This window comes from Chondrus crispus, genomic scaffold (assembly GCF_000350225.1).
Source record: "Chondrus crispus Stackhouse genomic scaffold, scaffold_154, whole genome shotgun sequence".
In the NCBI taxonomy this organism is placed as follows: Eukaryota; Rhodophyta; class Florideophyceae; order Gigartinales; family Gigartinaceae; genus Chondrus; species Chondrus crispus.
Genome location: NW_005179022.1, coordinates 134,359 through 157,625, shown reverse-complemented (window position 1 = coordinate 157,625; position 23,267 = coordinate 134,359). Strand labels below are relative to the sequence as shown.

Genomic DNA, 23,267 nt, shown 5'->3' with positions numbered 1-23,267 from the left:
ATGTTCGCCTTCACCATGCCCGCCGCCCCGCTCGCGCTGCGCGCCTCTTCCTTCACGGCGGCGGCCGCGACGCCGCGCCGCCGCCATGTGCGCGCGGCGCGCCTGCCCCCGCGCGCCGTGCTCTCCCCCGTCGACTTTGATTCGCTGGGCGCCGAATGGGCGGCCCTGCCGCCCAAGGACAAGAAGAGCCCCACCGAGATCGTCGACCACGCGCTGGAGAACTTCCCAGGCACCGTCGCCATCGCCTTCTCCGGCGCGGAGGACGTCGTCCTCATCGAGTACGCGTCCCGCACCGAGAAGCCCTTCCGCGTCTTCGCGCTCGACACGGGCAGGCTGCATCCCGAGACCTACCGCTTCTATCGCGAGGTCGAGAAGCATTACGGTATCAAGATCGAGTACACTTTTCCGGAGTCGGCCGAGGTCACCGAGCTTGTCAACGAGAAGGGCATGTTCTCCTTCTATGAGGATGGCCATCAGGAGTGCTGCCGCGTCAGGAAGGTCCGCCCGCTCAGGAGGAAGCTCGCTACCCTGTCGGCCTGGATTACCGGCCAGCGGAAGGACCAGAGCCCCGGCACCAGGGCTGAGATTCCTATTATTCAGACCGATCCAGCTTTCAAGGGCACCAACGATTCCGTCTTGATCAAGTATAATCCGTTGGCGAATGTCTCGTCGTCCGAGGTATGGGCCACTATCCGTGCTACAGAGGTCCCGTATAATGCGTTGCATGCCCAGGGCTTTACGTCCATCGGCTGCGAGCCTTGCACGCGCCCGGTCCTGCCCAACCAGCACGAGCGCGAGGGGCGCTGGTGGTGGGAGGAGGCCACGCAGAAGGAGTGCGGCTTGCACAAGGGTAACATTTCCACTGAAGCGGGCGCTGAGGAGGCCGCGGATGCGTTTGCGATCGAAAACATCGCTGGGGATAAGGTCGTCGTCTTTACCAAAAAGGGCTGTAAGTACTGCGCAGCCCTCAAAGATCTATTCAAGGACATTGGAGTTCATTACTCCGAGCATGAGATCAGCGAGATGGCTAACTATGGTGATATCGTCGCGGCATTAGAGAGACTCACTGGGCAGACAACTGCCCCAAATCTTTTCGTAGGTGGCAAGCATATCGGCGGCAATCAAGAGACTCAGACCATGCACGCTGACGGGAAGCTCGTCCCGTTGCTCGAGAGTGTCGGCGCCCAGATCTCCGTTTCGGCGTGAGTTGTGAGTATCATATTTTTCCCCCTGTCAATACGCTTTAGAGTCTACCACCACATGTACTGGTCGCCCCTCCGAAAAGTTTTTCTCCACTACCTCCCCTGCAGCGCGAAGAACATCGCCTGCGCCTCCTCTTCCATCCGCACCAGTTTGCGCACGGCCGGCTGCAGTCGCTCCACCCGCTTCGCCGTCTCCGAACTTACGTCCATCTCTCCAATCTTCGACCCGTACATCACGGGTCCCGCATCCACGTTTTTTCGCCTTAAGTCCGGTCCAAGTTCCTCGATCCGTCCTTTGAGCCGCTCCTCGATCTCCCCCAGCAGCTTGCCCTCGTTGTACCACATCACACATCCGCGCGCTGTCACAAGCTTCCTGTTGTTGCACACCCCTTTTCCCTTTGTCTTCTTGCACGTGTGAAACCACACAGCCTCCTTTTGCGCCGCCACCAATGAAACTGCAAGCCCCAGCCGTTCTGCCCTTCCCGCGCGCCCCACCCGGTGAATGTAGTTTTCAGACTTGTCCGGCAGCGTCACATTGACTAGGAACGGCAGGCCGACGATGTCAATCCCCCTCGCAGCCACGTCCGTACACACGAGAAAGCGCACCTCTGATGCCTTGAAGGCGGCCAGCGCCTGGTTACGCTCCTCTTGTCTGCGCCCGCCATGTAACACTGAACATGAGTATTCCACCTCCGGCCCGGAGTCGTGGCGGCCTCGAAACCTTCTCGAGGCCACGTCGCTCGCCGAGACGCCCGAGCACTGAATTAGAAACGACTCAACGTTGTCTGCGTCTCTCTGCGTGCGCACGAAAATCATCGCCTGGCTCATCGCGTTTGCGTCGATCACCTTCTTCAGAGCGATGAGCTTGAGCTTTTTGACGGTTTGCGATCGCAGATCCGCGGCGTCTACACCGTCGGCGATGCCGGCGTTCGACTCGGCTCGCGCCTTCTTGTTCTTAGCTCGGCCCTTGTCCTCGAAAATATGGACTTCGTCAAGGGGCCACTCGAGGCCATCAGGACATTCGTCAAGCATGGCGGTGTCCGCATCGGCGTCTATGCGAACCATGGTGTGATGGAGTGTTTCGGGAACTGCTTCTTTGCCCTTCAAATCCACCCACGTCGGGAACGACTGGATCTTGTCCGACAACGCCCGTATTTCGGGAGAGTGCAGTGTAGCAGAAAACAGCAAAGTCTGGACGCGGTTCTTGGTCGGCACTTTTTCATGGAGAAACAGAATGTCCCTAAGATTGTCTGTTGCAAACGTATCCGCTTCATCTATGACGAAGAAGCGGATACTATCCAGCGAGAGAGTGCGCTTCTTCACGTGCTTCACGATCGATCCAAGGGTACCGGTGACAATGTCAACACCTCGTTTCAACATGGCCAGTTCTGTTTTCTGACTCCCCCCTCCGATGAGCAGCAGGTGACGAACAGCTCTGTCAGGCAACTGCTTCCCGATCTTGGTTAGCTCATTCTCTACTTGCCCTGCAAGTTCTCTGGAGGGCTCCAAAATTAAGGCCAAAGGAGCCTTTCCTTTCTCGCCAGCCTTCTCGCTTTCCACCTCACGCATTTCCTGGTCCCCGTCTTGGTCCTCTTCTGCGTATTCGTCAAACAAAGCTTGGGCTTCCTCCGAGATCACTGCATCGGCAAGGGTGGCACCCGATATATGCTTGAACCCATGCTTTTCAGCTGTGGTTGAGCGTTCTTGCAAAAGGATTTCCAATTCGGCATTCTTCATGGCAAGTGTTGGAATGAGGCTCATGTTGTCGAGACCGAGCTCCTTCCACGATACATCGAACGCTTCGCCAAGCTCCTTCTCATTCAGCGCGAACGAAATGAGGACTCTTGAACGCTCGATGTCCTCACAAAGCTGAAATTCAACCATGCAACAGACTTGGTCCCCCGTTGTGTACGGCTTGCCGTATGCGTCAAATGAGCCACCATGCGATCTCATACCGGTGCCGCCATAGCCAAAACCCTTTTGATCCGTGCCCAAATTCAGCTGGGCGTGCACTGAGCTCCATCCCATACGACAGATACCATCATCGCGAGGTCTCCCGATAAAGTACCACTTTCCGCTCGCTACCCCACGAGTAGCGCGCACGCCTTGCCAAAAGGCGCGATCTCGACACTGGGCCAAAAATCCATCAGCGACGGCGACGTGCTTCCCTCGGTCAACCTCAGACAATTTAATTGGACCGGCCTGCTCCTCTGCGGTAGGGGCTGTCTCGCTCAGGGTGGACTTGGATAGGTTTGTGTTGCGTGTCTCGTAGACGACTTGGGCAACTGGTAAACAGAAGGCGCCTGTCTTTCCAGAGCCCGTCTCTGCGGCAACGGCTACGTCTCCACCGCCCAGGATTAGCGGCACGGATTCGGTTTGGACCGGGGTCGGTAAATGCCAGCTCATGTCGTCCAGAGCTTCAATTAGCTCCGGCATTACGCCGAGTTCTTCGAAGGCGGACATTGCGAATGGTGGTAGACGCTTGAACTGGAGATAGAAAGGTTCTTTCGTTGGATGGATGCAGGCTCTCTGCCCTACACGGAAGGAGAGTGGCGTACGTAATAGAGGCCCGAAAACGAAACCACAAACCTGCTCTCCAAGTCTTAGAGAAAGAGCGAGAGGGAGTTCATGACAGCGCTGCCATGAAAGGGCGGTAAATGCTAAAGGGCTGTTTATCTCGGTTTAGGGAGTTGCCAGCGCAAGGTTTGTCTCCAGTGCAAACTACAGTAGAGGGGGATTTTGTAGACTGATCTTAAAACGAAAGATCCAACGCGCTCCAAATACAGCGATGCACGATAATTCAATTACCCTGTTCTGAACAGTAACAACCTTTCTTGAACCCTCACGAGAGCCGAGACTTCTTAACTTTCCTAAAAATCCTTTCGACACGTGTAATATTTGATTTTATAATCGTATCGCCGTGAGATGGTCATGAATTGGGTCCATCCAGAAATTGCCAGAATGATGGCACCTCTATCATTGCCGAGAAGGAAAATGATAACTCTTTGATGACGTGAACGGTGTTACCGTGTTGCACAACCACAGAAAGAGAGAGAGAGGGATGGTCTTAATTTACGGCGCGAACGGTGCCATGTATGGTGAGTGATGCACGTTACGCAACAGAATATAGTTTCTTCTACAAAATATCATTGATGTGCTACAGTATATATATATTGGCTTCTGCAACGCAATTCTTCCGCTGCAGAAGCATGAATTGATGTGCGATTGCCTTGCCCGTTTCAGAATATTGGATTGATTTGCAGAACTGAATAGGATATATACAGAAAGCAGTGCACACGGCTGTGCGCGTCTCAGTTGTCCCTCTAGACTTGGCCAAAAAGTGTATGCCGTTGACGAGGACATATATTTTTTCGCAGTTGAAGCTGTCTCAAATGCAAACCTGGAAACAAACTCGTCCAATTTTATGGGGCGGCTGAGATCAGCTTCAAGACGAATCATCAAGAACGGATTGCAAACTCCTTGAGTTATGCTTCAGTTGCATGCATTTGCACAACCATACGATACTGACAAAGGACTGAAAAGTCTACGTGAAAGTGAACGGGGTTGAAAAGCCTTTCATTTATGCTCGGCTGTTGGTCCTCGCGAGGGAAGAACAGTGCATACTATATGAGAAGAGAGGCCATAGCGACGACAACCGCTTTTGGAATCCGGAAACCCCTGACAATAGGCTGCATCTCCAGCTCGTAAAATGCAGATGTTGTCGGAGAGGACACCTGACGGAAGACTGTTTCTTCAATGAAAATAGTGACAACTTTCGACCTGACAGTGCTCGAGCCGTGAAAGTGAAGAAGCTGCCTCTGCTCGGCTTTAGAGCCGGAGCTAGATTTTAAAAAATGGTGCTGTAGATTTAACAAGATTAAAGTAGGGGGCGGCTTGGTCAGAAATGCTGCAACTTACATGCGATTTTGCTCTCATAGAATAGAGAAGTTGTCGAGATCGCGTTACAATCTCGCCCTACCTTGCACAGTCTGAGCAGCAAAGCCAGCGAGGAAAGCAGGACCAAGTTTAATATGTGTAGGAAGCTCGTGAATGAAGACAGAAGAGTCACCCGCGATGTTTCCATACCCCAATGGAAAGAAGCGCGCTCACTTGTCGATGACATCATCGTGTTAGAGAGAGGGAGGGGAAAAGGTCTTTGACTTGGTTGAGACACTGGGATGGACATGTGTTCACACGTATTTTTTTTAAATCAAAAAATACGGCGCACAGGAGAAATAATTCACCCTGGGGCTCAAAAGCTGAAACAGCGGGGGCAACTGCGGGCAACTGGATGACGATTTCGGCTGATTGCACCCTGCGCATCATACCGAAAATTCCCAACCCCCGATCCATCTTTTGGTCCACCACTTGGCATTTCCCCCCATCCCATCCTATTTGAAGCGCAAATCGTCTCCTACCCGCATCTACATGCCCTACCGCCTCCTTATCCCCACCCCCGTCCCCCGTTAGCTTTCCTTTCTCTCCGCCACCGACCTTTCATCGCATCCATCCTCGTCTCGGCGTCTCCCATGACGTCGAAGGACCCTCTCCCCGCCTCTTTCACGCCTCCCCCATCCCCTGCCTTAGCTCCTCTCCCTCCTCTGGCAGTCCTCCTCGTTTTCAGTGTGCTCTCCGCCGTCCATCTCTTCATCGTCGCAGTCGTCCCCACCTCCACCTTCCCCTTTCTGACCCGCTTTGCCCCCATCCAAGTCTCCTTTCTTGTTTTCCTGTGCGGCTATTCTAGCACCTACTCCCACGCCCTCTCTCACAAGTATCACCAGTTTTCCGCCTCACGATTCTATGCTTCCCACTTCGCTCACCTCTATCCTCTCTACCTTCTCGCACTTTTTGTCCACACATTCGCCTTCTCCTCATCCACCAAGCCTCTGCTGCGCTTTTTCGCCTCAGCCGCTGGCCTCACTCCGTGGGTTTCCCCGTCTCTTTCCTTTCCGCCCAATGATGCCCCCATCATCGCCTACACTTTGCTCCCATGTCTCGCACTGGCTTATCTCATCTTTCCCATTCTTCTCGACCTCCTTCCAAGATATGATACCGCCAATATCCGTCACGTACAGCTCACCATCCCGGTCATCACATGTCTTGCCTCGCTACAGGCATTCTGGCTGTCTCATCTCCCAAACACAGACGAGTCTACACGTTCCATCATGTTTGTTGACATACTCGCCTATCTCCCTTTCTTCGCCCATATTCCTGCATTTGCCCTGGGCATGGCCACCTGTCTCTGCAAGCTTGCCAAATTTTGCCCTTCTAACGCTAATCCTTACCCATCTTTTGACCGCATTTCGGCCTCCCTTGTCGTTACGTCAACTCTTGTCGTCGTGCTCATTCTTCGCTATCAACTTTACCCACTAATTGAACTCTATTCGGCCGAGGGTGCCTATTCGTTTGTTTTTCATCCGTTTATATATGGCCTCTTGCTCGTGTTTTATGCAGCTGTGGTGCAAACCAGTGTCTCGTTTTCTTTCTATAGATGGAGTCCGGGACAGTTTCACCCACGGCCTGCGGACCGCGATCCCGTTTTGGCGTCTCAAATCCGCCTTTATCACACTGATACCCCCCTCCTCTACCACCTCTCAGGCTTCGGCACAACCTTATACATGATTGCGGCTCCTGTTTGGCGCTCGCTTGGTGCTGCCGTCTGTCCTATCGACAAGCGCACCACAGCTCGGGTTGCGTATTCAGCCTTTCGACGCTTTGCGTGCTCGGGCCCCAGTGAGGTCGTCGCCCCCACACCGCAACCATTCGAATGGTTCAGCATCTGGCCCTGGGTTCACGGTCGGACTAATGACCTAACAAGTGTGGTGGCAAGTGCGGCGGAGCGGCTCGCCACACCCACGACGATTATGGGCTCCCGTGTAGCGATGTTTGTATACTTGCCAGTGCTGCTTCTCGTAGGCGTGGCGGTCCACTGTGGTATCCAAAAGCCGCTGGCAGCGACTCTTATTGCGATGCACGAGCGGTTCTTGCAGGCAGCCGAGGATGGAAGGCTGGTACATTCGCCTTGGCTAGCGCGGATTGCAAAGGCTTTTTATTTAACCCCGCAAGAAAGAAAGCCGAAACGGGAAGGCTCGATCATGGAGCGAGTTGCACGGGTGATGGTTTACTATGCCGTGATGATTTTGTTTTTATGGTTTGTGTTTCATTTTAGCCTACCACTCGGGGACCATATTGCAAAGGCGTCGCTTGGATCGTGGTTTTGCTGGCTTCCGGATTCTATGTATAGCTGCAATGAAAACCCTACTAACGATGGACCAGCAGGGTTGCTCGGAACGTTTGGTATTGGGTCGACCTTTTTAACGAATGTTGTTGATGTTGTGCGATGGGTGTCGCTTCTGACTCTGCCGACAATGATTCTGAACGTTGTCGGGCAAGTGGTGTTTCCGCGAGCGATCTGGAAACGTCTGCCAACAATCTCCGAAATGATGCAGCAAGGAAAAGTTGTTGACGAAGAAGCAGGTGTGCAAGAGATTGGTTTGGTAGTGGATACGACGGACAAGACGGATATGACGGATATGACGGATAAGACGAAGCTAGACCTGGACTTCACGTTGTACTTTCGATATGTGACTAGGGGAGATAACGCGAGATTAGTGAGGGAAAATGCGAAGAGGGCGGCAGCAGTGCTGAAGAAGAGCGGGCTCCCTAGACGGATGTGGAGGGTCGAGGTGGTGACGGATCAAGGGTTGAATTTGAGTGATGAGATTGACGACCCAGGAGTGTATGAGATTATTGTACCCTTATCGTACGAGGCAGACGGAGGGGCGCTGTACAAGGCTCGTGCGTTAAATTATGCGATCACGGCATCGCCAGCAGATGAAATGGACTGGATTGTACATCTGGATGAGGAGACGCGATTCGATGAGGACACGGTTCGTGCAATTATGCAGCATTGCGGGCGGGAACGTTACCTTACCTGTGTGGCTAAGACACAGAGGTGGCCACGAATCGGGCAAGGTCCGATTCTGTATGGACGAGGGATGGCGGACTCGACTGTGGCAGGTGGCGGAGACGTAGATAATGCGAACTGGGTGACAACGCTTGCCGACTCGGGACGGGTATCAGACGACTGTGGACGGTATCGGATACAGTACGAGTGCGGGGAAGTGTGGGTAGGTATGCACGGTTCGTTTGTGGTAGCATGCAATTGCGTGGAGAAGAACGTGACGTTTGACCATGGGGTGGAAGGGAGCATTGCAGAGGACGCGTTTTTCGGGATGATTGCACGGTCGCGTGGAGTGCGGTTTGCATGGATCGACGCGTTAATGTTCGAGCAGAGCCCGTTCACGCTGAAGGACTTCATCAAGCAGCGGGCGCGGTGGCTCGTGGGCGGGCTGCGCGTGGTGAGTAGCAAGCGGATCCCGTGGCGGTTGAGCGTCGTGATGCGGGTGTTGACAACGCTGTGGGCGACAATGCCGTTGACTTACGTGGCGCTGCTGATGGGGCTGCTGATGGGGTCCGGCAGCGCGGAGATGTCGCGGATGAACTGGTACTACTACTACGGGCTGCTGCCGCTACTGGCCGCGGCGTCGGTGTGGAACTATGTGTTCGGGTTTTGCGTGACGTTCTCCGTACGGAGACTCGGGATAGTGAGGTTTGCGACGCTTCTGTACGCGCAAGTGGTGCTGGCGCCTGTGTTCGGCGTGATGGAGGTGACGGCTGTGAGCTACGCGCTGGCGAATTTCCGACGCCTCGCCGTAGGATTTCATGTGGTACAAAAGGAGCGAAGGCGGGCAGGAAGAAACGGGGCCGGAGAAATGGAAGGCCTGCTGCATAGGCGGCAACGAGCGAGCTCACGGGCGGGAATGAGTAGTGCGTCGTTGTAACGCACGCGCGATTGCTTGTGAACACACGTGCTGTCGCAGAGAAAGAAGAAACGGTGACGTGTAGAGGACGTCAACGGAGGGAGAGGGAAACAGCGCCGGTGTACAGGATGACACGAGGTGACTGCTGTCGAACCTTTTTGACTGGGGGCGCACATGTGTGCGCATGTGCTGGTTGAGTGATGGGGATTCTGGTGTGACACGGCAGGGCGAGCGGGGGGTGAATCGGCTAGTGCAATGGCGAATGGGGTTGCCTGTGTGGCGCCATTTCGCAATTGCTGCGGTGCCTTACGGGGCTTCCAGACGGCCCGGCGTCGGAAAAAAGATTCCTTTTTCTACCACCCGCCTCTGATACGCCCAATCAACGCCGTCTGCGTCCGCACCTCGCCCGACGTCCGCAACAACCCTGAAACAGCTCACCGCCTTTCCTCCTCACCTTTTCTTTTCTCCGTCTCGCATCCCTTTACTTAAGTCCTTCCCTCTCTCTTCCGTCCTCCCCCCACATCCCCAACAACAACTGCGTTTTCAACCTCCATATCTTCCACTCCCACTCCCCCCCCCCCTAACCCACTATGGCCGCCTTCCTCCCCGTCGTCGCGCTCCCGCACCGTGCCGCCCCCGCTACCCGCTCGGTAAGCCGTCGCCCGCCGCGCGCCATACTCTCGCCGGCGCCTTCGCGCGCCGTGCTCGACTACGAGCGCTTCTTGGGCCTGGAAACCTCGCGGGGCAATGCCCTGCCGGACGCCCCCGTCTTCGAGACGGCAGCCGGCGCCCTCGTGTGCGAGTGGCCGTCACCGTCCCACCCGACCCAGACGGGAGACGGTTCCGTCTCTGCCATGCTCTGCATCGTAGACTACGAGGCCTTCCTCGCCACCGACCAAGCAAAGGGCGTCGACCCGTCCGCCCCAGTCTACTGCACCCCGGAAGCCGCTCTGGTGTGCCATTATCATGACTGATGGCACGGGAGTTTCGCCCCTGCTCATCCTTGTATAGTCGCTAGATTAGGGGATCCACCGCCCCCGCAATATTGGCTTTTCAACACTTGCTAACTCCGTAAACTCGATCTACTACTTTCCTCCTCTTCTTCTTCGCTTTCGCCTTCGCAATCGTTTGCATCTTCCACCTCCATCACACACCGCCGCAGCCTTGCGCACAGCTCCCGATGGATCCACTCCCGCCCGAACGACATCTCGAACCACCAATTGACGGCCATCGTTACCCCGGTCTGCCGCACGCGATGGACTATCGCACAAACGCAGCACAACCCCGCAAACACTCGTCAGCACCTCGCACCCTCTCCCGCGTCGCCCACTTCCCTTTTGTCTCAACTTACACCACAGCGCCGGCAAGTACAACAAGTCCCCCGCCCTTACCTCGACCTCGACGCCTTTGCCCCACCGCTCATCGATCATCTCCTCATCCACCCACTCGGTCCACCCCTCCACCTCCCTTGTCCGCCACCTCCCGCTCTCCCGTCCCCATCGCACGTTCCGCAGCCGCGGCTTGGGCAGCCACGCCGCGTCGCACGGCGGCCGCAGCTCGAACGTCTTGCACCCGCTCACCACGGCGTACACGTTCTCGAACGGGTCCGCGTGCGTCGTCGTCACGCTCCGCCCGTCCCCGATCCACACGTTCGTCGCGCTCGCCGCGCCCCCGAACGCCGTCTCCGCGAACCGCACCGTGCCCGCGTCGACGTCGCATGCAACCTCGCCTAGCTCGCGCGTCAGGCTCGAGTCCTGCGCCGAGTAGTACGGCACGGCCTCGTCCGCCTCATCCCCCGCGCCCGGCCCCACTCGCAGCGACGACAGCAGCTCCGACACCCGCTGCCGCTCCACCTGCGGCGCTGCGAAGGCGCGGAACGGGCGCCCGCGCGCGTCAAGCGCGTGCACTACCGCGTCTGCGCGCCCGTCAGGTGTTAGTGCGACGTCGACTTCCTTGTGCCCCACGGTGCGGCGCAGGTGCGCAAAGTCGTGGCCCCCCCAGAGACCTACCGCCGGCCAGTGCGACGCTGCCCCGCGCCACACGCATGGCACGGATGGCGCTACGTGGTCCCGCAGGAACGGCACCGCAGAGCCTGGCGTCGTGTATTCCGCGACGCGGTGTGGCAGCCACAGGGCGCGAGAGTCGTCGTAGAGGGACTGGATCGCTTGTGGGAGAGAGCTGGTGGGAGGCATTGGATGGGGAGCGCACGTGGACGGACGGCGAGCGGGAGGCTGTACAAGTGTACGGGATTGCTGATCCTTGCTATCCCTGGACCACGGCTCCTGTCCCGACTGGTACAGGCCTGCGACCTTGTAGTTTCTCTGTCTGCCTGCCTGGCGTAGGAGTGCACAGTATGAGCCCCAATTGGGCAACAGAGAGGCAATTGGTAATTGGGTACAGTATTTGTCGAAAAGGCCTAGTAGGCCTTTTCGACAAATACGTGCATACTAGAGGGTTTACGCAAGCGCATTTCTGCAACATATGACTAACATATGACTAACAAACATTACAGTTAGTCAGATTTCACAAACGGATGTGACAAAAATTCGTGAAATGTGAGTGCATAGTGAAATCGTTTCTGTAACCGTTTCGAACACACGTGTTAGACGTGGTATAAATTTGGCGGGTACCTTCATCACCTTTTATGTAGACCTGAGTTCTAGAGTGACGTTGTAACCACCTTTACTCACATCATGGCGAACGTTATCCCCTCTTCACCACCTCTCTCCCCTACCCTCGACCTCACCATCCCCAACACCCCCACCCCTGAGCGCAGCGATGCCAATTGCGCGCTTGATCCCTCCCCCCACAAAAAAGGAGGCCGGCGACCAAAGTTTACGCCGGAGGAAGACCTCATACTCGCACGTGAAGTATCTGCCGCTAAGGCACACGTTTCCGGGTATGGGGAAATCCAGAAGAGATTCGCCGAGGCGGGCGACGCGGGCAAACCTGAACAGGAATCTGTCCCAGACGGTCACTGCCAAGATCGTCCAGGACCGCTACAAGAAAATCCAAGGCGCTTTTGAGCGACGGGACGCTGCGGATAGAAGACTGTTGGGGGTTGGCGGGGAAATCGGAGAGCTCGACGAGCTGCTGGGGATGATGGGAGAAGCGCGAAACGACATGGAAAAGGAGAAGAAGGCGGTGGCGGCTGCTCAAGAAGAGAGAGAGGCTAGGAAAGTTAGAATTGGAAAGGACCTCGTGGCTTGTTCGCTGACGCGTAAGCGCTCCGACAGCGAGGAAGGAACCGAAGAAGAAGACCGAGAGGCTAACGGAGAAGAAGAAGGCCAACTGAGCTCTCGAAAGAAGCGCCGACAGTCAGTAGAATGCGCCTCCGGCGCGTTCCAGGCCGATCTGGAAAGCTTTGGCATGGCATTGCGCGATGCCGACATGGCTCGTCTTGCAATAGAAAAAGAGCGTCTAGTGCTGGAACGCGAGCGCGTTGAGATGGAACAAATGGAACGCCAGAAGTAGCGCGAGTTAAGAAGAGAAGAACGCATCGCGCAACACGAACTCGAGCTTGAAAAGTTCAAGATGATGATGAGTGCCTTCATGCAGACTAATAAGTAGCTCTACAGTACTTGTCACAAAAACAATAAATTCAGCCCTTTTGCGCCTCCTTTACTAGTAAAAGTGCCGTTTTTTGTACCTCCAAACGCCCTGGCGCTGCTCGCGCAGGGCTTCCTGCGGGGCTGCGGACGAAGTACGCTCGCTTCGCGGCCTGCAGCACGCGGACTTTGCGCGAAGCGCAGGCGAACGATAAGTGAGGACATGTTGAGGACTCGGAAGAGTAAAAACTTTATTGTTGTTTGTGGTCGAGGTAGTCTTCCAGGGTGAGAGGTGCGCAGAGAAAGTATTGGGAGATGGAGTTCGGATACACGCAATTTCTGAAGTTCGTAAGCAGCATAGCGGCGATATATAGAGCTCCAACAGGCGACTCTCCCGTCTTCATCTTTCTCTTGTAGTCCATAGTCGACCAGTACAGCTTCACTTCCTTGAAATACCACTCCACCGTCACTCTTCTCTTAGACATAGCACCGTTGAATGCGCGTTGGTGAGCGCTTAGGTTGGAGCCTTGATACGGTACTTCTAGAAATGGGCGCAGGTTGTATCCGGAGTCCCCATACATGCAGTACTGCTTCCCTCCTACGAACATAACTAGCGGTAAGGACTCATCCACTCCACTCCGGCAGTAGAGCGTCCATTCATGCCTCCTTCCCTCAATTGGTCCAGCAGCATGTAGAACCAAGCCATCCGGTGATGTGATGGCTTGGTATTTTAATGCATGCTTGCGCTTGTGACCATTGTACGCTACGTTCTGCACCTCCCCTCTACTCGGCCGAGCAATCGCAATAAGTGTACCAGCAATGAAGCCTGTGCAGTTGTCCAATGCTTCACATTTATTTTTGATGGCACATGCGTATAGCTCGGCCTTTTCAGTAAAGAAAATAGAATCTATGTCTGAGAGTATTAAATGTTGACGAGCTTCCAAGCAACTTTCCATTCCCTCCCAAAATATCTCTGACAGTTGCCCTCCATGCTTCCCGAACAGCATCTCCATGTCGCGCCAGCGTGCAGGTGTGGTCAGACGTCGAAGTAAGACACATGTTACGAGAAGCGGGGAGCATACGTAGCGATTCCTGGTAGTAATTCCCCTTTCCCATGCAACTGCCGTCACCATTCGGATTACATCTTGCTTGCGGAATCTGAAGAGAAAGAGGCAACATGCATCTGTTAAAGCATTGAAGTTAAACGAAAAGGAGGAAAGAGAGATGCGGTTAGAACGTTCAGAGAAGCGGAAGAGCTCACTTTGCCCGGACATACAGCGTTTGATACAGTGCATCAAAACAACACTTGTTGAAGAAGGTGAAGGTAGATGACGTCGTGCCATCAATACACGCAAGGCTGCCCTCCATTTCATTGCCCTTGCTGTGGCAAGGGTCACGGAATGGTCACGCTGACGTCCTCTTGCCATCACTTGGCGGGTGAATGCTATCGATGCTAGTACTCCTATGCAGTTGCTCACGTTCTACTTTGCGTATATGCTCGATTGTACTCATGACCAACCCCCCTAGCTGTAATTTTGGTTTGTGAAATTTTAGTCATATCCGTTACAGAAATCCTATTGCGTAAACCCTAAACTGTAGAGATAATGATCGAATCACTATGAATCCTTTCCATCACGAAACAAACCTTCTCTTTGCGTAAAGACTGAGATGTTGCGCAAAAGAGTACCCGTTATCATAAATCATATCGAAATGCAAGATATTCAATTTTTTTTACTGAACCCCGCCCTTTTGCGTATGACAGCGACAACCACAATCAAGATACATACTGTACTCAATTCACATAGCAATTACACACCTATCGAGCAAACACTCACCAGCACCCTGCTCAACCGCCTTCCGTTTTACAGTTCCTCTCTCAATATGCCGAGATCCCCCAACCGTTCAGGGGCTCGTGTTCCTTCTGCAAATGATGCTTTCGCAGAGAACATTGACGCAAACAATGCCTTGAGGCTACTCGCCGACGCCGCCGTTGAGCGCGAGGCAATCATATATGAATATGACATCGACGCCCTAAAAGAAGACTCAGACGAGGAATGTGCCTCCAGCTCCCCTGTGTTTGATAAATTTTACAACACAGGAGGTTCTGAGGCAGTCATCCAAATGAAAAATTTTGATGTAAATGACTTTGGTAAACTGTGGCTTCTGCTGCAAGATTATGTTAGAAAGTCTTGGAACGTCGGTCGAGGACGGAAGTAAAAATTTAGTGGCAAAGATGTGTTGATGTTCGTGCTAACAGCACTCAGGCACGGCGAGCAGTGGGACTACCTCGGAAGGCTCTTCGGAGTAAGCAGTCCTACATTCGAGCGCACCGTTATGAAATTTATCGACGTCGTTAACGAGAAACTTTATGAAGCTCTGGTTCTAAGTCTGGGCGAATCCTGGACTATGAAGAGGATCATTGAAAGGCAGCAAACGTTCAAGACGTTTCAATTTTGCCGCTATGCCACCGACGTCACTCTTCAGCAAGCGTATAGGCCATGTGGAACTATGGAGGAAGGTAAAAAGTATTTCAGCGGTAAACATAAGCTTTATGGTTACAAGGTGGAGGTATCGGTTCTGCCAAACGGTCAGGCAATTGGATGTTCCGATCATTATCCAGGGTCAGTGGCTGACATTGATATTATGAGAAAGATGGAGGAGTTTCATACCGAGGCTATGAGCAAGAAAGACGGAGAACTGCACATTGCTGATGTTTGAATTCTGTGTGACAAGTATGATAATAGCTGGGGTCTACTGGCTGACAAAGGCTATCAAGGATCAGGTGAATTTTTACGGTCCAATATTCCGAGACGCAAGCTAATTAATGGACACTTGTCGATACATGATGAGGCGCAAAACAAGAAGATTTCTTCAGATCGTATTATTGTGGAGAATTTTTTCCGGAGACTGCGCATAAATTGGAATATCCTATAAAGCAAGTACAGGTGGGCGGAAAAGAGCTATGATAAGATTTTTAGGATGTGTATCAGTCTTATAAATCTTCTATCAAGTGGCATCCGCTGCGGGCTGCTGATGGACCGTCATAACCAGATCAAAAAACGACAGTATGCGATTGGAGAGGAGACTGTCATGAAAAGGAGGCGTGCGCAGGAGAAATTTCGTGCGAAGCGCCGCCGCCGTCTTGGTCTGGAGCTGTATGCTCTTGATCGGGACAGTGATCGTTATGATTCCGTGCTACAGTAGGATATGAGTATTCGTGCAGTATTACTGTAATCAACAAGTACAAAAGGGGTACACACCCTCTCATAACAAGTGCTGAATAAATTTCAAATTTCTTCATATGTGTGTAGGAATCTGCCGTTTTCGGTAATGACTGAGTCTTTGTGCTTTTTGTCAGTCTTTGCGCACGAAGGTCGCATTCGCCGAGAATATCTAGTGGATCCTCGCTAACTGCATGCTCGGTTTCTGCATATCCTCGATTACTGCATGCGTTACGTGACACGTGGTTGGGACCGGTGTATGTAATTGGAAGTTTAAGTTAGTAATTGTAGACCGCGCGCAAAAAGAGTATAAACGTGGTGGTTTTCCGTTGTCCTGTACGGCCGAGGGAGACACATCACAAAAAAACACACACGGGTAAGACACGGGACGACGTACCCCGTTTTCGCCCTAACATGGTACTCTTGTGGAGGGCCGACGCCAACAGTCAGGCGGGTCCCGCTTCCCTGGTGTTCGATGGTAAGCACGAGGCGGATGTCTCCAAGTTCTTCTTTCTCTACGAAAACGTCGTAATGAAAGGCAAGTCCGACGAAGACAAAGCCGGAGAGCTACTGTGCTACCTGCAAGGGGAGGCTTTCGACTACTACTATGAAACGTACAGCCAAGACGGTGGACTGAACGAGGCGGCCAGCGACTACCAAGCCGTCAAGAAGGCATTGCTCGACCTTTTCGAGTCAGTCCCTGAACCGGAAGAAAACATCAGGCTCGCAGTCGCGAGTAGGTTGGACGGCAACGACGTGCTCGCGTCGTTAAACGTGATGGTTCACCGCTTCGATAAAGCAGCGTTCAACCCCGAAGCCAAGTTCGGACTACTCCGGAACGCGGTCATGGAGCACACCGACGTGTCACAGTTCGTCTTCTATAGGGCACCTACCTCGTACGGGGCGCTCAAGAAGGCCGTTAAGGACTTCGTGTCAGGCCGCAAAGCCTTTATGGTTGCACACAATGCTAGGCAACCTCAGCCTCCGGCGCCTAAGGGCATTCTACAGAGACCGGAAAGACGCCAGGAGCCGGACAAGATCGAAAAGAAAGTGGAGGTGCTAGCAGAACGGCTGGCAGAACTTTCTTTGTTGGTAAAGAAGAATCAGACAGCAGATCAAGGTGGCCAGGTCCGAACCTGCTCATTCTGCAGTGAACCGGGGCATGGAGCCAGCCAATGCCCTTCTAATCCGCGCCGAGACACTCGTTGTTCGAATTGTTGGAAGCTTGGTCATGAAAAGGAGACGTGCTGGACCAGGCTTAGAACGGCACTGCCGAGGGTAAGAGCCACGACTCAGTCCACAGCACCTGCGATAGAAGGTGCAGGGAATGACCAGGTCACCTATATTGACGAGGCGAACGACGGAGAAGTCGTGGCCGTCACTAAGAGAAACGCAGACGGGGAACTTCTTCCCAAGCAGCACAAAACGCGGGAGGAGGTGTCCATTCCCAGGCTTCTGAACCCGCCCGTACCATTTGAGATGCAAAAGAGGGGCTCTGCTACGTCAGGCGGGGCCAAGGAGGTCCCACCAGAGGAAGAAAGCGAAGAAAGTGACCAGAAAAACATCACTCCAGGAGTATGTGAGGAAGTATAATGTCGTTTCGGAGCTTGCAAACGCATCTTCCAGACTCCCTTTCGGACAGCTTGTTCGCGGCGATGCGGAAGTGGCGAAGAAGGAGATAGGCCGCTTGTTTGCGAAACAAAGAGTCCGTGGTCGTGCTTTCGCAGGCCACGCCGATACGAAGTCTCGAAGGCTGCGGCTGGTAACTGTGAAGGTTTATGGGACGAAAGCTCAAGCCCTGTTAGATTCTGGGGCCGTACCGAACATAATCTCGCCAAAGTTGGCGTCTAAGCTTTGCCTCTCCCCGCAACCGACTGAGAAGCATATCATGGTGGCAGATGGTGCTAATGCGCCCTGCTTGGGATCGCTTCATCAGATACCAACATCGTTTGGTGAACTTATCGTGAAGTTGGACTTCGTAGTCGTGAAAGGAACGCCGTTCGACCTGATCATAGGGCTTCCGACCCTTGAGGGACTACAGGCATGCGTCGATCTTGGTAAGCAACATGTGCAGATGACAGTAGGTGAGGATACCACCAGACTAGGCCTCAACATGGATGTGGAACACGTTTCACGGAGTGCAGCCTCAACTGATAGTGAGGATTTCACCTCTGACTCTGAGGCTGTACCTGTCTCGTCTACGACAAGCGACAATGAATTCGTCTCGGCGACTCTTGACCGGCCACAATTTGAACCTGATTTAGGACTCACCAAGCTACCGGATGGAGCCGATAATGAAATGGATGGTCTGCCTGATCTAGCGAAAGAGGGCCAAAAGTCCGACTCGGAAAACGCGAAAGGAGATGGCAGAGTAGACGAAGAAGGCCCGGAACGGCTTCAAGTAGCCCTTTTCGGAGAGACATGCGCCACCTGGCTTTCGAGGCCAGGGAGAGCATTGTGAATTCTATCCAGAACTCAGGGATCGTAGCTTGGTCCCTCGACGATTTAAGACCGGCAGATGTTTCGGTGTCTCACTCGTTTGAGCTAGAAGATCCATGCCCCATTATCCACGCTGCACGTAGGCTTCCGCCACGCCACAATGAAGTGGTACGTGAGGAGCTCCGTAAGATGCTGGAGGCGGGAATAATATCCCCCTCCATTTCGGCCTGGTCCTTTCCTATCGTTATCGCATCGAAGAAAGACAGAAAACCCAGGTTCTGTGTAGATTACCGCACCCTCAATCGCAAACTGAAAGCCGATCGTTGGCCCTTGTCAAAGATCGAGGAGATCTTCGATGATTTAGAGGGGAGCTCGGTCTTCACAACGCTTGACTTGTTCTTGGGGTATTGGCAAGTCCGGATGGCTGAGAACTGCAAAGAGAAGACGACTTTCGTCTGCCGTTTTGGGACGTTTCAGTTCGAGGTGATGGCGTTCGGGTTAATCAACGCCCCCTCTACATTCCAAAGGATGATGGACCAGCTTTTCCAAAGGCTTAGCTTCGTGAGAGTTTACTTAGACGACGTAGTCGTCTTCTCGAAGTCCGTTGAAGAGCACACTTCACACTTACGTGAAGTCTGCAAGGTGATTGCTACGTGCGGGCTGAAGCTTAAGATCTCAAAATGCAGCTTCGCACAGTCGCAAATGCGACTGCTTGGACACATAGTCACCGGAGATGGCGTCAAAGTGGACCCCGAAAAGGTCAGCGCCATTAAGAGGGAGAAGGAGCCGTCCAATGCGACAGGGCTTCGTAGCTTCCGTGGTCTGGCGGGATACTACCGCCGCTTCATTCCTAAGTTCGCCGAGATCTCTGCTCCGTTACATGAGGCCACGTCTACTAAACGGACTTTTAAGTGAACGGCGGAGATGCAGGAGGCATTCGAGAAGCTTAAGCTCAAGTCAACCTCCCGGCCAGTCTTGGCGTTTCCGGACTTCGAACAACCTTTTGTCGTGGAGACTGATGCATCCTCGGTCGCCGTCGGAGCTTTTATGGCCCAACAAAAAGAGGACAGGAAAGTCCACCCGATCCAGTACGCAAGTCGCACGATGACGTCAGCCGAGAGGAAGTATTCCGCCTGTGAACGAGAGGCCCTGGCTGTGATCTTCGCTTTGAAGAAGTTCCGAGTTTACCTGCTTTCAACACAGAAGTTCACGCTAATAACAGGCCACCAAGCCCTGCAGTATGCCTTTAAGAAGAAAGACATTCACGGGAGGTTGGAAAGGTGGATAGACTTCCTAGCAGAATACGAATTCGAAATTAAGTACCGCCCGAGAGAAAAGAACGGTGCAGCTGACTTCCTGTCCCGCCTGAAAGCCAAGGGCGAGGATGGAGTCGACTCTGACGACGAGGGAGATCTTTTCTGCAGTGTTTCGGATCCTCTAGAGGTGCAAATGGAGTGGGAACCCCATCTTATTGACATTTCAAGGTATCTCGGGGGTATTGATATAAGGGAAGTGGATGTTCGTCAACGTCGCCTCAACCGCCGAAGCGCCAAACGTTCCATGGCTTGTAATGGACAACTGTTCCGTAGGACCAACAATGGATTACGCGCTATCCCGCCTATAGGGGCTCGCAGAAGGATCGTTAGAGCCTTTCACGATGAAATAGGCCATTGGGATCTGCAAACGACGAAGAGATTTGTCTTGGACCGATATTGGTGGCCTGCTGTCCACTGAGACGTGAACGACTACGTTCGGGGTTGTGACGGTTGTCAGAAAGCCACACCAATTCCGAAGTACAAGACCACCCTTCGATTTCTCATGACTTCATTATTTGATACATACTCTATCGATTTTGCGGGACCATTGCCTCGTACGCCCTCTGGAGGGAGGTACATCCTTATTGCCGTGGAGCACCTGACTGGCTGGCCATTTACGAAGGCCATCATCATTTCGACGGCAGAGGAGGTGCTGAAGTTCGTGAAAGAAGAGATAATCCACTGTTTTGGGTTACCACGTGTCGTTGTCTCGGACAACGCTACTTGTTTCACAGCGTCGGTCCTGAATGCCTTCATGGCACGAAACGGGAATAAGTGGAAGACAGTGCTCGCCTATGCGCCTATGTCGAACGGACGGGCAGAGCGGATGGTCGGCACATTGAAGAGAGCAGTCCGTAAGATGATTCTCGGTGCCTCGCCTGCAATTGTTGAGTGGGACGATGCTTTACGTCAAGTCCTATATGGATACCATCGCAGGAGTATGGCGGTGGGATTGTCCCCGCTCGAGCTGCTCTATGGGGTGTTGCGCAGGATGGCGCCTGGAGACCAAGAGCCTCTCTTCGGAGTCTCTGAGATCCGCCACCGGGAAATGGAACTCCTGCAAGCCAGGGCCATGCGGGCAACAAGAATAATCGGACGCAGAGCTGCAACCACATTAACAGACGGTCGCGAAGCAACTTTTAATGTGAGCGACGAAGTGTTGGTCGCAAAAGGGGCCGCCCTCGGGCCCATGCAGAAATGGCCTATCGCCTTGTCGAAGTTCTATGGCCCATGCCCAGTTGCTCGTGCGCGCCATCCGCGGTACACCCTAGTGTCGCCGCATCGACGCTGCTCCAGAGGGGAGATACATGCCAGAAGGCTGGTCCTCTACAAGAGGCAACCGTCGCACCTGCTGTGAGGCAAATGACTAGGGATTTTTAGGCTTTGAATTGAAAGATAGTGAAATGCATATGAAGTGCTGATTACTTGCTACGAGTAGATAGAGAGTGGGTCATGGAGACAATGGGAATCACCAATGACCTCTAGTGCTGAATGGAAATTCCCGAACCCCGAATCGCGGCTTTCTTGTGTGCTCTGCGGCTACTTACGCGTCCAATTCTGCTCCGTTTCTTCTTGGAAGGGGTGACGACGAGAACTTGGCGCAGTTCGGAGACGCCAGCGAAGATCTCGTTGGCTCCAACGCATACCTTGACCGCGCCGGCGCAGAACCGAAGCGGAAACCCCTCCATACAATCAAGTAAAATGGAATGTATGGTCGAGACGCAGATGCTGTGCATTATGTGGGGCAAGCCTTCTAAAGTCGCGACATAGACACCCGGGTCGAGCCTCAAGAGGAGTCCGAGAGATGGAATACGAAGACCCGACCCGCGGAGAGTGACTTCATCTTGATTAAGGTGTTTTGCAGCGTCATGGAAATATCGGATTCGACGCGACGGAGAGCCGGTCCACTCAAAGAGGAGGCTATTGCAGACTAAAAGATCCCAGTACTTGACGGCAAGGTTCGGGGACCCTAGTAGTTGGAGACCGTTGCAGACGGCGGCGGAGATGCACATGTCACTATTATCTCCGAACCGCACGGTCCCGTGTGTGGAAACGCGGTAGATCGGAGTCCGAGGATTGACCGCCCTGGAACGACCATGGATCATCTTCAGATTCCTACCCTTTTGATCGGTGCAAAAACGGTCAATGCTTAAGAAGCCACTAATTCGATCTCTCCCACCAAACTGGAAGAGATCATCAACAATCTTGTGAGTTGTACTATTCCCGGTTCCGGAAATTGCTAGAGTGTAGAGCAAAATACGGTCAGGAAGGTAGGTTGCGGCGTCGCCGCCATAGTACGTGTTGTCAACGTCGAGATAGATGGACTCAATATTCCACTCACCGTCGCCTATAAGACAGTACTGGTTTGTGTCCGACAACGACTCTGTGAGACCAAGACGCCATATCTCTTCGAGAGAAACCTCTTCACCTTGCTTGCCGTGGAGCAGGGCGGTAATATGATCTCCTAGAAGGCTTTTGAACTCTTGTTCTGTTGCGTAACGGCGATGCCCGCTGGCCACCCAAATGCGGAATATAGAGCCCGTCTTGGAAACCTTGGCTACATCTGTTCGAGATGAGAGCTCGAACATTAAATGGCCGCGGCTGGAGACGCGTGCAGCTTTCAGAGCGAGCTGCTTCCGCGGACGCGTACCTCCCGTGCCCTTCGCCGCTGTCTGCTTGGTCCTCACCATTGTATTACGCTATGAGGGGGGCCAATTGGCCCTCTTTAAAGAGGGCAAGCAGGGACTGAAACCCCACCTGCGTGCCCCTCGATTTCTTGGGAAACAGGAGGTCTAAGCTACGACGAGGACCAAGGAGCCAACGCGAAAGAGCCGCGAGAGTTAAGCAGCGCAGGAAGCAGGAGGCCGGAAGAGCTAAAACGAGGCTGGGATGGAGCGAGAAAGGCGAACGGAGAGTGACGGCAGATACCACGAAAAGGGAAGGGGGTCCGAGCCCCAGGTCTGTGCTGATGTAGGCTGGAGGGTGAAGAAAAATCAAAATCAAAAGCAAAATCGGAGTGGCCGGGGCCCGTGGCCCCGCCTAAGTGGGAGGTTGTGTGACACGTGGTTGGGACCGGTGTAAGTAATTGGAAGTTTAAGTTAGTAATTGTAGACCGCGCGCAAAAAGAGTATAAATGCGGTGGTTTTCGGTCGTCCTGAACGGCCGAGGGGAGACACATAACAAAAAAAACACACACGGGTAAGACACGGGACGACGTACCCCGTTTTCGCCCCAACAAGCTACAACCATGTTTCCATCCCTAAACCTTTAACTCATCCCATCTCTATCCCATCTCTATCCGTTTCCCACTCTCTCTATACTAGGTCTTGAGAGCAGTCACGGTCCACCACATCAGATATGATGTGGGCAGCACTACGTGGTCAGAATACACAGGATCACTGAAAATCAGTGGTCCCCACCATCGTATTTGTACATTATTTTTGACCCCAAATATTTATATTCTGATTCAACATAACATTCGTATCAATTTCCAACCTTGTTTTCGTGCTTTACTTTTGCGTACCACTGATTAACATTATAATTTCTGATGAGCTTCATAAACGTTGCTGCGCCACGTGGTCAGAACGCTGCTCTGGATTAGTATAAGCGTTGCTGCGTAACGTTGTCAGAACGCTGCTGTGAACAGCCACCCCTACCGAAAAGAACAGACTAATATGTTGTGTTCTCCTGTACTAATTTCGAGTTAATGGAAATTGGT

General features: G+C 53.3%; 5 protein-coding genes; 2 read left to right on the top strand and 3 right to left on the bottom strand.

Annotated features, from left to right (window-relative positions):
- CHC_T00009224001 (5'-adenylylsulfate reductase (glutathione), APR, Rhodoplastic) lies at positions 1-1,268 on the top strand. XM_005713828.1 is given in 2 exon segments: positions 1-1,206; positions 1,207-1,268. The coding sequence occupies 1 exon segment, from the start codon at positions 1-3 to the stop codon at positions 1,204-1,206; it is 1,206 nt and encodes a 401-aa protein (XP_005713885.1). The 3' UTR covers positions 1,207-1,268.
- Positions 1,269-1,295: 27 nt separating this feature from the next.
- CHC_T00002736001 (hypothetical protein) lies at positions 1,296-3,665 on the bottom strand. The gene has a single exon (XM_005713827.1). The coding sequence runs from the start codon at positions 3,663-3,665 to the stop codon at positions 1,296-1,298; it is 2,370 nt and encodes a 789-aa protein (XP_005713884.1).
- Positions 3,666-9,615: 5,950 nt separating this feature from the next.
- Positions 9,616-9,999, top strand: CHC_T00002735001 (hypothetical protein). The gene has a single exon (XM_005713826.1). The coding sequence runs from the start codon at positions 9,616-9,618 to the stop codon at positions 9,997-9,999; it is 384 nt and encodes a 127-aa protein (XP_005713883.1).
- A 41-nt stretch (positions 10,000-10,040) lies between these two features.
- CHC_T00002734001 (hypothetical protein) lies at positions 10,041-11,217 on the bottom strand. XM_005713825.1 is given in 2 exon segments: positions 10,041-10,110; positions 10,111-11,217. 1 exon segment carries the CDS (start codon positions 11,215-11,217, stop codon positions 10,111-10,113), a length of 1,107 nt encoding a protein of 368 aa, XP_005713882.1. The 3' UTR covers positions 10,041-10,110.
- Positions 11,218-21,030: 9,813 nt separating this feature from the next.
- Positions 21,031-22,239, bottom strand: CHC_T00002733001 (hypothetical protein). The gene has a single exon (XM_005713824.1). It carries the CDS (start codon positions 22,237-22,239, stop codon positions 21,031-21,033), a length of 1,209 nt encoding a protein of 402 aa, XP_005713881.1.
- Between the last annotated feature and the right edge of the window lie 1,028 nt (positions 22,240-23,267).

What these genes read in the sequence shown, in the direction of transcription:
- CHC_T00009224001 (XM_005713828.1), top strand. Translation starts at nt 1, where the DNA reads ATGTTCGCCTTCACCATGCCCGCCGCCCCGCTCGCGCTGCGCGCCTCT.
- CHC_T00002736001 (XM_005713827.1), bottom strand. Translation starts at nt 3,665, where the DNA reads ATGTCCGCCTTCGAAGAACTCGGCGTAATGCCGGAGCTAATTGAAGCT.
- CHC_T00002735001 (XM_005713826.1), top strand. Translation starts at nt 9,616, where the DNA reads ATGGCCGCCTTCCTCCCCGTCGTCGCGCTCCCGCACCGTGCCGCCCCC.
- CHC_T00002734001 (XM_005713825.1), bottom strand. Translation starts at nt 11,217, where the DNA reads ATGCCTCCCACCAGCTCTCTCCCACAAGCGATCCAGTCCCTCTACGAC.
- CHC_T00002733001 (XM_005713824.1), bottom strand. Translation starts at nt 22,239, where the DNA reads ATGGTGAGGACCAAGCAGACAGCGGCGAAGGGCACGGGAGGTACGCGT.